Consider the following 13,622-nt stretch of genomic DNA (forward strand, 5'->3'; position numbering starts at 1 on the left):
CAAAGGAAGGCAAATAGAGTTAGAATTGGAGAATTCTGACCAACCAATAGATCAGATGGATATAGATCCATCTAGTCAACCTATACCTGTTGATGAAACATCTACAGCTGTTCCTCATAGAACAACCAGGGTATCTCACCCACCAGTGAGATATGGTTTTCTTCATGAAGAAGAACAAGAGTTGTCTACTCATGAAGAAGTAGATCATGGAGATGATCCACTTACCTATGAAGAAGCTATATCAGATATAGACTCTTCAAAATGGATTGATGCTATGAAATCCGAGATTGATTCCATGTATAAGAATCAAGTTTGGGATCTTGTTGACCCACCTGAAGGTATTGTACCTATAGGGAACAAATGGGTTTTCAAGAAGAAAATTGGTTCTGATGGAAAGGTAGAGACTTATAAGGCAAGGCTAGTAGCGAAAGGGTTTCGCCAAAGGCAAGGAATCGACTATGAGGAGACTTTCTCGCCTGTTGCCATGCTTAAATCAATTAGGATTTTATTAGCAATAGCTGCATACTATGATTATGAGATTTGGCAGATGGATGTCAAAACAGCTTTTCTCAATGGATACATTGAAGAAAACATTTTCATGGAACAACCTAGGGGATTTGAATCCCAAGATGGTTCCAAGGTATGCAAGCTAAAGCGATCCATTTATGGGTTGAAACAAGCTTCGAGGAGTTGGAACATCCGTTTTGATGAAGCCATTAAATCCTTTGGTTTTATCAAAAATGAAGATGAGCCATGTGTATATAAGAAGGTTAGTGACAGTGCTATCACTTTCCTTGTCTTATAAGTGGATGATATACTATTGATGGGTAATGACACAGGTATGTTGATGACTATAAAGGTATGGTTGTCAAATACATTCTCCATGAAAGACTTAGGGGAGGCAACCTATATTCTTGGGATTCGCATCTATAGAGATAGAGCGAAAAGAATAATTGGTTTATCCCAAAGTCTATACTTGGAAAAGGTGTTAAAGAGGTTTAACATGCTTGATTCCAAGAGAGGATTGTTACCAGTGAGACATGGTATCCATCTTTCTAAAGAGATGTCTCCAAAGACACCTGAAGAAAGAGATAAGATGGCCAGGATTCCATATGCTTCGGCTATTGGAAGTTTAATGTATGCAATGTTGTGTACTAGGCCGGATATCGCATATCTCGTTAGTTTGACTAGCGGTATCAATCCAATCCAGGTTTGGAACATCGATAGTCACAAGAATATCCTTAAGTACTTGAGAAGAACTAAGGATTTATTCTTGATTTATGGAGGTGGAGACTTGCAATTGGATGGTTATACCGATTCGATTTCCAATCGATATCGATGATAAAAAGTCTACCTCTGGATATGTGTTCATTTGTAATGGAGGTGCGATCGGTTGGAAGAGTTCCAACAGAGCACGATCAGAGATTCCACTACAGAGGTCGAGTATATTCTCGCATCGATGCCGCAAAGGAAGTCGCTTGGATAAAGAAGTTCGTGATGAACTTACAAGAGTTCCTTCCATTGAGTCGCCAGTTCCACTACAATCGTGACAATAATGGAGCGATCATACGAGCTAAGGAACCAAGGTCTCACCGTAAATCCAAATACATAGAAAGGCGCTACCACATTATCGGAGAAATAGTTGCAGGCGATGTAGCCATGCAGAAAATAGCATCAGCTGAAAATCCAGCTGATCCATTCACTAAGCCTATGTCACAGACTCAGTTAGACCGACATCTTGAGAAGATAGGTCTGAGATATTGTAATGAATGGCTCTAGTGCTAGTGGGAGATTGTTAGTAATATGCCCTAGAGCATATCATTTAGTATGTATCTTGTACATATTTTTATTAATAAAGGCATTTCCACTTTTCCGTTTACATAATATATTTATGTGTAAAAGAAAAGGTCCATTGATATTTTGTTAGAAATATTATTCTTAAGTTGTTAAGAATATGAGTGACAATATTTCTAGCACAAAGTATCATAAATAGGTTCACAATCGAGGATACTTCATAATAAGGACATGACTTATCCAGAAAGATTGTATTCATGTTTGTTCCCAAGTTATTTATATGAGATATAAATAAGATGGAATGGTGAGTCTCATGCCATATAACAAACATGATAGGCACTTATAAATGATAAGTAGGCCGAACCAGTGACACTTATGACAAGCACATGGAGTTTACTCTTGTCAATGTTTTGTCATAAATCATATCAATGCATATGATCTTTAGACCTAAGATAGCACAGTTATCTTGTATATAGGTAGTTTGAGTTTGATACTGCTTTCATACTTATACTGTGTATGGGTATATGGGCATCTGTTGGCTCCTACTAGCTATATATGGAGGTAGGTGTTGATCAAGATGGAATCTGTTCCTCTAAGTAAATAGAGATAAAATCCTATGTTCATTTAATTGTTCTTGATGTTTCAAGTTCCTGGCCAGGACAGATAGATTTATTCAGAAAAGAGTTTCTGATGAGAAAATCTTTTTAATCAAGAACTGGAATTAAAAGAGAACATAATATTCATAGCAAATGGAGTTTGACATAAACCATGACTCCAGCTTGAGTTGGGATTTTGTAACAAAGAGATTCTAGTGCATGGTAACATATGATTTTAGGTTCATTTAAGGTAAACCTTATTACTAATTGGGTGGCCATGACATGCTATGCTAGGTGTTAACCATGGTCTATGAGGTTCATAAAATGATTTAGAGAAATCATTTATGGTAAGAAAGAGTTCTAATGATATTAAGAGTTGATATCATGTCTCATTGCCAATTAGTGATGAGCCTAGTAAGTCACACACATACACAAGTTATCACCTATTTAAATATGATTTAATTAATTAATTAAAGAGTTTAATTGATTAATTAAATAGGTTTGGTTTGCAATTAAATTGCAAAGTCCCTAGCATGACTTGAAACCAAATCTAGATTATTGGATGTGTAGTATAAATTAAATTTATATTTAAAGTGTTTAAATATGAATTTAATTGATGAGAAATTAATTAATAGAGATTAATTAATTAATTTATATTTGATATAAATTAATTAGAAGAAGAAAATAATTATTTTGAGTTAAGAACTCAAAATTAAGACACAGGGGCATTTTGGTCATTTCACAGTGTGACACGTGGCACCATGAGATGGTGACACATGGGATTACACATAAGCTTGCCAAATATTTTTTTAATCATGTAAGATGATTAAAGTCAAGATTAAATATAGGTTTGACACTTGGCACAATGTGATTGGGTCACTTAAACCTAGAGCTAATCAAAGGGTGACATGTGGCAAGGGTTTAATGTGTTAACCTAGCTATTTAAGTGTGGTTATGAAAAGAAAAAATAACCAGCAGCCTCTCCTCTCCTTTGTCACGCCACTTTGAGGGTTTTCATCTATTCTTCTTCATCTTTCATCAATTCAAAGAGATTAGCCATCAATCTCTTGAATCAAGAACGCTAGAAATTGTTTCTAGTGTCCTGTTTACATCTCTAATCTCTTAAAAGGCAGAACTTGAATTTCTAATTAATAGAAAAAGCTTTAGAAGCTGTTCAAGGGCTGCCATAGGTGTTCTTGGTATGGACAAGCTAGAGGGACAACATCTGGTGTCCTGAAGACGAATCTCAAAGGCGTAGACACGCTGCAGTGCATCAAGAGGTTAGTGTAATCGTTCTTGATTTAATCTAGGGTTCTAAAATTAATCTGATTAATTTTAAAATCTTAAATGGCAAATACAGATCCAAAAACATATTAAAATAGTTTTAATATGTTGTTTATCATTGAAATCAAATAGATAAAAATAAATCTTGCATGATGCATGTGACCCTAGGTGAAATTTTTGAATTCAATGGTATAAACTTGTGTTTTTCACGCTTCCGTTCCTTCAGGTTTCTCCATAAAAATTGTGGCACTTGGTCTTAAGTTTCATCCCTAATTGGCATCACACCAATTAGAGCTGTCTAGCTCCACTTATAACCATGAAAGCATTCTGGACTTAAAGGTCCAGAAATCCAGCAATTCAACAACCAAGAATTTCTTAATTCCATTCATCAATTCTTAATTCAAAACACACCAAATGACAATAATTAGGAATTTTAACCATTAATTAGTCAACATCTCACAAAACCCTAATTTCCACCAAAATCCTAATTCTCTTCTTCATAATCCATACAAATTCATGCAAATTCACTTGACCAATCACATATACAACTTCATTTTAAGTTCAATTTCATGTTCAATTTAAATTGAACTCATCAAACCCCTTAGTCCATTGCTGGCCAAAATTCACACATCTATAATCAAGCATGATTTTTCAATTTTTCATGTAATTTCCACTTATTCAACGTCATTTATATAAGTAGATACTAAGTTAAGTTAGAAGAGAGAGACTTACCTCTATGGAGCTTTTCAATCTTCAACTTCCCTCACTTAATTCTTGAATTTCTCTCTTCTAATCTTCTTACCAAGGCCTAATTAGAGGTTTTTGGTGAAGTGACTATAAAAATTATGGGTTAATTTTAGGGTTTGAAGAGCTTGGATTAAGCATCAATGGTGGGAAATTGAATAAAGAGAGAGAGAGAGAATAGAGTCGGCTAACATGGGTAGAAGAAAGATGAGCATTTTTTATTTTTAACTTATCTCTTATCTTATTTATTTTTACCCAAAAATAATTTAATTTAAATTATTATTTTAATTTTGTCATGCATGTGTCATTGATGATGTCATAATTTAATTTAATATTTTAATTTCATTTCTTTCTTTTTCATTTTGCTACACCTCTCTATATTTTTAATTATTTTTATTATTTTATTCTCATACATTTTAATGGACATTTAGGTTAAAAGTTACCTCTAAGGGTGAATTGATCAAAATGTTTCTCATCGGTTTTAATTTACTTTTTTAATAACACCCGATAACTCCTTGAGTTCTGATTCTCTTGTTTGAGCTTGTTTTCTTTTCTTTTCTATGATTTTCACATTCCCAATAGTTTCGCAATTATCTCTTGACCTAGAGTATCCTGGGTTCCCACACGAATTTAAGGTAGCAACTGAGCTCGCAGTTGCTTCCCTGGTCGGTCACCCATTGCCAAGACCTCAGCTCATTTAACCGATTTAGCCTTTATTTCTTTTATTTTCTTTCACAGTCATATGATTCGTATCAATTTTATTTATGACTTTTTCTTTTGTGGCTTAAGTATGATTCTAGACATTCTAATTATCCGGACAGACTCTAATCACCAGAATAGTAGAATGTACGAAACTGATAAATATAGGGGTGTTACAATATCCGCTACAATCACTTGTAGGTGTCAATCATATTTAACAACTAAACAAACATAGTTTTTAATAATAATAAATAAATAAATAAAAATTATTACTTAATCTTTATATTTTAATAAAATTAATTATTTAATCTCTATATTTTGAAAAATATATTACTTAGTTCTTGTATTATTAAACTATTTAATTAGTCATTTCATCAAATTTTTCACTAGTTAAAAATTTTAATTTCAGTGAAATTACTATTTAGTCCTCTTAATAGTAATTAATTATTCTCTATATTTTAAAAAAATATATTAATTAGTATTTATAATTTAACTTTGTTAACTATTTAGTACCTCTTGTTATTTTTTTATGCCCAAACTATATGACTCTCCCCCTTATATTTCTCTCCCCATAATTCTTTTCCTGTCCCCATTATTTTTTTCTCTATATTTTATTTTTTTATAAAAATTGATATAAGTTATATGTGTAAAAAATTAATTAATTTCTTATATCTCCAAGTAGTCAAGACATTAATTAAGGAAAATTATTTTCCAACAAAAAAAACATTAAATGAAAAGAATTGAATAATTAAAAAAAATTAAATTCACGTTAATCATCACAAAGCAAAATTTTTATTTTTATTTAAAAATATATAAATTAATTAATTAATTAATTAATTTTATTATAATAAAAAGATTAAATAATAATATATTTTCAAATATAAAAATTAAATTAATCATGAAACAAAGTATTAATTTTCCCCCAAACAAATAAAATGCGGACTGCCCCAGTCGCCTAATGTCACCTACCAGCCTACCGCCACAAAAGTCTTATGCGGACGTGGCCACTTTGACGATGACGTCATCATGATAACCCCTCTTACGGCCTTTCCTTTGTTGCTTCCAGGAACCGTGCAACAGCAAGAAGCAAAGCAACCCATCCACAATTGAAGACCTTCCAGAACACATTCTCACGTGCCACTTCTTAATAGATTCATCTCAATCAACGGCCAAGATTTATCCTCTCATCTTCTCTTTGACCACGTCCAAACCTCCATAAATACCACTACCCTTTGCTCGCTTTCCTCCCTTCTAACCCAACCATGTCTGCACCTAGTGATTGGGGCCAATTCTACCAGCAACAAAATCTTTCAGTTAACATGTTCGGCGGCGACGGTGGTGTCTCTGAAGCCACCGTCGTCACCACCTCTGTCACCTCAGCGACGGCTGCCATCCGTACTTCATTGGGTAGTTCTGGCAATTCTACCTCATCAAGTGCTGGTGGCCGTTTAAGCCCTGAAGGGCGTGTCTCGAAGCCTGTCAGGAGAAGGTCTAGAGCTTCCCGGAGAACTCCCACAACGTTACTAAATACAGATACTACGAATTTTCGGGCTATGGTTCAGCAGTTTACTGGTGGTCCTAGTGCTCCTTTTGCTTCAGGATCACAGCTTAGTGCACCAAGTTTCGGTTTTTCGCTGAACCCACGCCAAGCCCATGTTAACCCTAGTGCAGTTATGGTCCCAGCTGCAACTGGTTACCATCCTCAATATCAGCAGCAAAACCAACCATCGTACATGTTTTCATTGGGAAATAACAGTTCTAATACTGCGCCAGCTCATGGTGATTTGTTTTTTCAAAGGCTTGGAAACCCTAGGCCTACAGGCATGGATGTATCAGATGGGTTGGTGATGGAAGGTCTTTCCTCCCAGGTGGTGGTGCCGCCGCCTCCTCCTCCCGGTAGGCAGCCATCTTCCTCCTCCAATGAGAACAGAAGCAATACTTTCTTATTTTGAGTGCGACACAAAGAACAAAGTTAGGCACTGACTTGTCCAAACTTAGAACCATTGACCAATGTAAATATCGTACTGCTTACAACTTCTTGATAGCAATTTATTTTCTTTTTCTTTTTTTTTCTTTTTTAAATATAGGTCCTCTAATGTGGCTAATAGTAGACTGCCACGTGTTCTTTCCCTATTTTATCCTTTTGGTAGAAATATTTTTATTGTTTCTTTAATTAATCAGGGTTTGTTTTGAAAACCATGGGCCAAGATGGGAATCCCCTGAGCCCTCCATATATAAATATAATAATAAGTAACGAAGCTTAGGTTCCAGGGAAATTCAACCATTTCATGTTATTTAATTTTCTATGTTTTTTTTATCATAGTATAATTTTTATTCCAAGTTATTAGTAGTTTTCTTTTTCAATACCTCCTTTAAGAAGACAAAATTAATGTAGGGAATATACCAAAAATTCTTCTGTTCTGATGAAAAAGAAAGAAAATCTTTTTTTTTTTTTTTAATTCTAAGAAAGAAAGTAATTAATATCATAGAATAAATTTTGCATAGCATATTGAATCTATCCCTTTAATTCAATTAAAAATAAAAATATTTAAACTAAAATTAAAAAAAAAATGATGAAAAACAAAATAATTTAAATTGCTTGCAATGCTTTCTCCCTTAGTTTGTTAATCATGTTAAGTAAAAAAAAAAGGCATGTTCAAATGAATTAGAAAATTAAATTAAAATTTTGTTATTTTATTTAATTTTACTTCAAATTTAAACTCAAAATATTATAATTTTGAAATTAATTTTTTTATTATTATTATTTAGTGAAAATTCATTTGTAAATATATAAAGCAAAATAAATAAATAAATGATAGATCAAATTAAATTAAAAAAATTCTTAATTTAAAGAGTGTGACCAATCAAATTATTCCAAATTCAGAAACTGTGGTTGAAGATTCTTAGAAAGGGATAGATTGGAGTGAGAAATGGGGTGGGAAGAGGGGGTGAATGTGGACGATATCATGGGGTCCATTGGCGTGGAAAGGAGCAAATCCACTTTAGAAAGTCAAATATGCCATAATCAATTCCTTGCTAATTTGAATCACAATGTATGGCTTTTGATTCTATAAGATCACTTCTATTTCTAATTGGTTAGATGATCATGATAATTATACCTTAATTTCAACCTCAACCTCATTCAAAGAGTGATTTGGATCATTTCAAACACGTGGATTTACATATGCTATCTCATTTATCTTAGACTGCAAGAAAGCTCCGAGAAATTATTCATTCCATCTTAATATATATATATATATATATATATATATATATATATATATATATATATATATATCATGATCTAAAATTTTAAAAAATATCTTAATTAATTATTCAACAAAAATAATAAATTCTCTGTAATTATAAGGATAAAAAAATCCACACGTGCAAATTTTTATTTATAATTAAAACTTTTAATTATGTGCAATAAATTTAAATTTTTTAGTTATGTGCAATTTTAATTAAATGATTACATTGAATTTCCAAAAGCTAATGTCAAGTTATAATATTGTTCATAAAGTTTTATTTTATTTAAAATAGTCTCCTCTATATTTAAAATATAAATATATTTTATATTTATTATATGTAAAAATATATATTTTTATAAAAGATTCATCTCTTATAATAAATATATATTAATTTTTGGGACTAATTTAAAAGCCTTGCCCTTAATTAAGTTACTGGTTTAAAATAAATAATAGTATTTTTTAAATTAAAAATATATATTTTCATGTATTACACTATAAGAAAAAAGGGATTTTGAAACCGAAAAATCGGTTTTAAATCAATGAAAATCTGTTTCTAATTGCAATTAGAAATCGATTTGAAATCGAAATATTCGGTTTACAATCTGCTGGTTTCTAAATAAATTAAAAATGGATTATGAAATCCGTTTCAAATTCTGAAACCATTTTGAAACAGATATTTTCGTTTTAAAATTAAAAACTAAATTAATTTGGTTTCTAAATCTGTTTCAAGTTAGAAATTGACATTTTTCGGTTTCTATTGACTTGAAACGGATTTTCGTTTCTAATCAGTTTCTAACTTGTAATATTAATAAAACAAAAATCAAACATTTTTAAAACTGAAATACGTTCGGTTTCTAAATAGAATCGGAAGTTTTGTTTCAAATCCATTTCTAAACATAAAAAAAAAATCCTTCCTATTTTAAAACCAAATGCAATCCATTTTAAATTACTGTAATTTTTTTTATATTTTTTTAATACATTATTTCTTATATTGAAGCATATAATAGTGCTCAATATCACAATAATTACGATATAGGGGTATCAAATATTAGATATCAATCAATGTTATATATAGATAACATAGTAAAGGAATATGACAGTAATGTACTATATGGAAAAATAAAATATTATAAGAACAAAATAACATAAATAATTCAAGATAGGAATTAATAATAACATAAACAATTTCCATTGGAACATAGCGTCTAACAAAATTTGGGACATAATAATAAAAAATAAAATAATTGCCTGACATTTTGGAACTAAAAATAGCTCAAACACTAAATTCCTTGCTATTCCTCGTCCCTCTAACTCTCTCAAACTTCCTTCCCTTTGATCGCACATGTGGTTTGGTATGGCTGTGTAGCACACAAAAAGCCGAGTCAATGTTTTTCATAGTTTCACGAGCATTCTTTGGACTTCTTAGGAGAACCTTTATAAACAATAGAAACAACACTTGAAACAATGTTCAAATATCAAACAACTCACATAATTAATGAGAGAATTTATGAAACCTAAAAAGTAGCAAATAACATAACAATCTAACAATGATCAATTATTATATATATATATATATATATATATATATATATATATATATATATATATATATATATATATATATTTCAAGCCAGAAAAGAGCTTTCTAACCCTTGTGTAGAATTGATCTAATCTAATTACTGTATAAGAAAAAAAGAATGTATAGTAGTTGTATTGTTTATGTGATTGAGGGTCAAATGCATGCAGTGTTGCTTAAAAATTAATTAAAAAGCCTACTAGATAAAGAAAAATCTATTATATGTCATCTTTCATAAATTAGTATTATGTTAAGCTAATTAATTACTACACGTATTAATCCTTTGAAAAATACTACATATTAGTTAATATCTAAATGTTGATTATATTAAAGAGATATTATGTCTACACTATCTGCATTAGTAAATTTTTAATAAAAGTTTTACGTGGTTACATGGTAAGTAGGATAAAGGATGGTAGGAACAAGAATGTGGCAATTGAGGCATATCATTGGTACGAGGTATATTTATTAAGTAAAATATATTTATCATACAATATTTATTATAATAGAAATTCATTTGTAATAAATATTTGTTATATAAAATATATTTATTTTTTAATCATAAAATTAAAATTAAGGACTATTTTATTAATAAACAAAACCTCAAAAACTATATTGTAATTTACTTAATTTTTTAGATATTAATTTAGCCTTTTAATTAAAATTGTATCAAATTAGAAATGTTTAACTTTATTGTACATAATTAAATTTTTTTTTATCGTGAATTCACGCCACTATTAGAAATTATCGAAATAGAAATTGAATTTAAAAATGAATTCATGTTGGGTTATAAACCGAATATTTCAGTTTCAAATCAATTTCTAATTATGATTAGGAATTGTTTTTCATTGATTTAAAATCGATTTCAAATCTTTTTATTTTTCTTATAGTGTGCAAACATTTAGACTTTTTCATCTGATAGGCATATTTCTTGTGTATTATATTGAGTTTTACTTTTTTAAAAAGTCACTAATTTATAATCCTTATATATTTTATTATTTTTTGAGTTAAAAAAAAAAAACAGAATTATAAAAAAGAGTGATCAATGCACAAAGTATAGAGTTATAAGATTTAAGAAAATTTGTATCTTGTAATCTGTGTTGTTCAATAATGAAATTTTGTCACAATTAATTATTAAGGCATAATCTACGATAAGACTTAGATAGGTTTAAGGTTGTAGAAACCCACAGTAAACTTTTAAAAATATCATTTGACATGATATTTGATGTTGTATTTGAACTTGTCATCAATAATACCTCAACTGATATTTATAAAAGAAAGATTACAAATTGCAAATTATGTATTCTCAACAATATCAAGTAAATAGGAAGGCACAACTCTTTTCCACTTGCACAACTTGCACGATAAAATCAGTCATTATAACATGAACATATTTAGATGGCAAATATAGCCACTTATAAATAATTAAATTAATATATTTTATATTATTAGGATATATTTAACTAACACTTAACTTTCTTATGACTGATGGAGGCTAAACATTTTGGAGCGCCTCTAATTTTAGATATTACTCGGGTCACGGTTCTTGCGCACTATGACTTGAGAAAGTGAGCTGAAAGCTCAATGAAAAAATGAAAAATATAATAATCAGTGAGTTGAGAGGTGGCTTGTGTTCATAGCCACCATCAACTAAACAGCTAGAAACACAAAGAGAGGTTTTCTCTCTCCCGTATCTTTTCTCTTCTTTTCAATCACGATGAAACTAAGGGCAGTATATATGAGGGTATCGATTGGCACTATCCCTTGTAGCTAGTTTAACATCATCTTCTCGATAATACCACCACGATACTTGAATATTCACATCACTAAGGTAGAGGAAAGGAGTCACCACCCGGATAATAATTAAAACCAATTCTTAAGAAGGAACGTGGATGAAAACTTACCCTTTGCAGAAGTCCGCTATCCTTCTTTTATCATGAGCCCAATAACTTAGGTTCAGGATAGAAAGTACAAGAGAGAAAAGGTGTTAGGCACTCTCTCCGCCTAGTCCTACATTAGAATAAGAGACAACCTCAATTAATTATTTCCTAAAACTATCTTATTGTCCTTTTAATTAATTCCTTAATCATATAGTGATACAAACTAAAAATTTCTGGTTCATTCAATCATGTAAGGCACACATATAACATAACTAGTGTGCCTTACAGATTCAAATAAGACAAAGTGCGATAAAGATGAAGAATATGTTCTTTAAGCTATTCGGCCCAAAGAAAATAAAACAAAGCGAAACAAAATTTATACAACACTAAGGCATTTTTTGTCACACCCTACTCCCCTGTAAGATGCAACATGATCCCGTAGTACACCTAATGAATTACCGTACTTCGCCTATCGATAACCCATTAGATATACTACAAGGGATTTTAAAACAATTTTCGTGAAATTTAAATCATCGGTTAAAATCTGGTGTTATAAAATTTTTTTCAAAATTTCGGCAAAGTGCCGGCTGTACTTTGAGAAAACAGTTCTTCAATCCTGCAAAAGAAAATGCTCCCAATATGTTTTCTCAAATACAACTTCAATAACTTCATTTCAATTCACAATTCAATTCTCAATAAACAATCAATTCATTTTCAAACTACTCTCATTATAAAGAAATATTTCATTGATTACAAGACTCAAAATTTATAATACAAAACTATTCAAGTAAATAAAATCTCAACTTTATATTTACAATAATTTATATTTAATTACATACCAAAATATTTTACAAGAGTTTTTATACAACTGCTCAAATAATTTACATACATATTATTACATGCATACATCAAAACCTATGTACATGGGTATACCTATGATATACCCGAGTCGATCTGAATATGTCTTCAAAGAAACTTATTCATCGCTCTATACTCTTTTACTGCATGACAAAGATACAAAGCTATCGCTGAGTGGTGAACTCAGTGGTGCACAACTATAATTTAAAACATAGTACAATATACATTGACAAAATTTACAGTAAATAATTCGGAAATCTGAATACTCATCAAATTCCAAAACTCAAAATATTCATTGCCAATAATGTAAATCATTTGTATAAATGACTTTGATCACAAAATTCAATTTATCAAATCATGACTAACCATTTAAGTAATTCCAACAAAATCAATTATACATAAACCATAATTGAAATTACAATTCTTTACCATTCAAAAGCCATTCTGTATCTCAAAAATCATTATGTATCTCAAAAATCATTATGTATCTCAAAAATCAATCTTTATCTCACTAACTATGCAAGACTAATCCGAAAGGGCCATATTCGATGTGATTCTAACTCCCTATGGTCGGGGAGGTCGAATCAGATTCTAACTCCCTATGGTCGGGGAGGTCGAATCATCGTGCACAGTCCCATCACAATAATGAATCTTCCGCAAGGACCATAACGATAAAATAAACTTAGATCTAACCTCAAATCAGAGGAAAATCTAAGCCTGTTCACGTACCATGGTAATCAAAACACAACTAACTCCATTGTCTTCTCAACAAATGAGAGAGACGGGTAATAACCTAGTCAAGCATCTATAGTGAGATATAAAACAATATCACAATCCTTTTAGTGAGCATAAATCACAATATAATTCGATTCAAAGTCAATTCCAATATCCAATAATTTTTATGCTCATCACAATTCAAATAATAAATTTGCATTTTTCC

General features: G+C 30.7%; 1 protein-coding gene across 1 annotated transcript; it reads left to right on the forward strand.

Moving 5' to 3' along the window:
- Positions 1-6,041: 6,041 nt before the first annotated feature.
- LOC110665653 (VQ motif-containing protein 22) lies at positions 6,042-7,393 on the forward strand. The gene has a single exon (XM_021825861.2). It carries the CDS (start codon positions 6,380-6,382, stop codon positions 7,067-7,069), a length of 690 nt encoding a protein of 229 aa, XP_021681553.1. The 5' UTR covers positions 6,042-6,379; the 3' UTR covers positions 7,070-7,393.
- The last annotated feature ends 6,229 nt before the right edge of the window (positions 7,394-13,622 follow it).

This window comes from Hevea brasiliensis, chromosome 3 (assembly GCF_030052815.1).
Source record: "Hevea brasiliensis isolate MT/VB/25A 57/8 chromosome 3, ASM3005281v1, whole genome shotgun sequence".
NCBI lineage: Eukaryota > Viridiplantae > Streptophyta > Magnoliopsida > Malpighiales > Euphorbiaceae > Hevea > Hevea brasiliensis.

Excerpts from the sequence above, each read along its gene's own strand:
- LOC110665653 (XM_021825861.2), top strand. The coding sequence starts at position 6,380 with ATGTCTGCACCTAGTGATTGGGGCCAATTCTACCAGCAACAAAATCTT.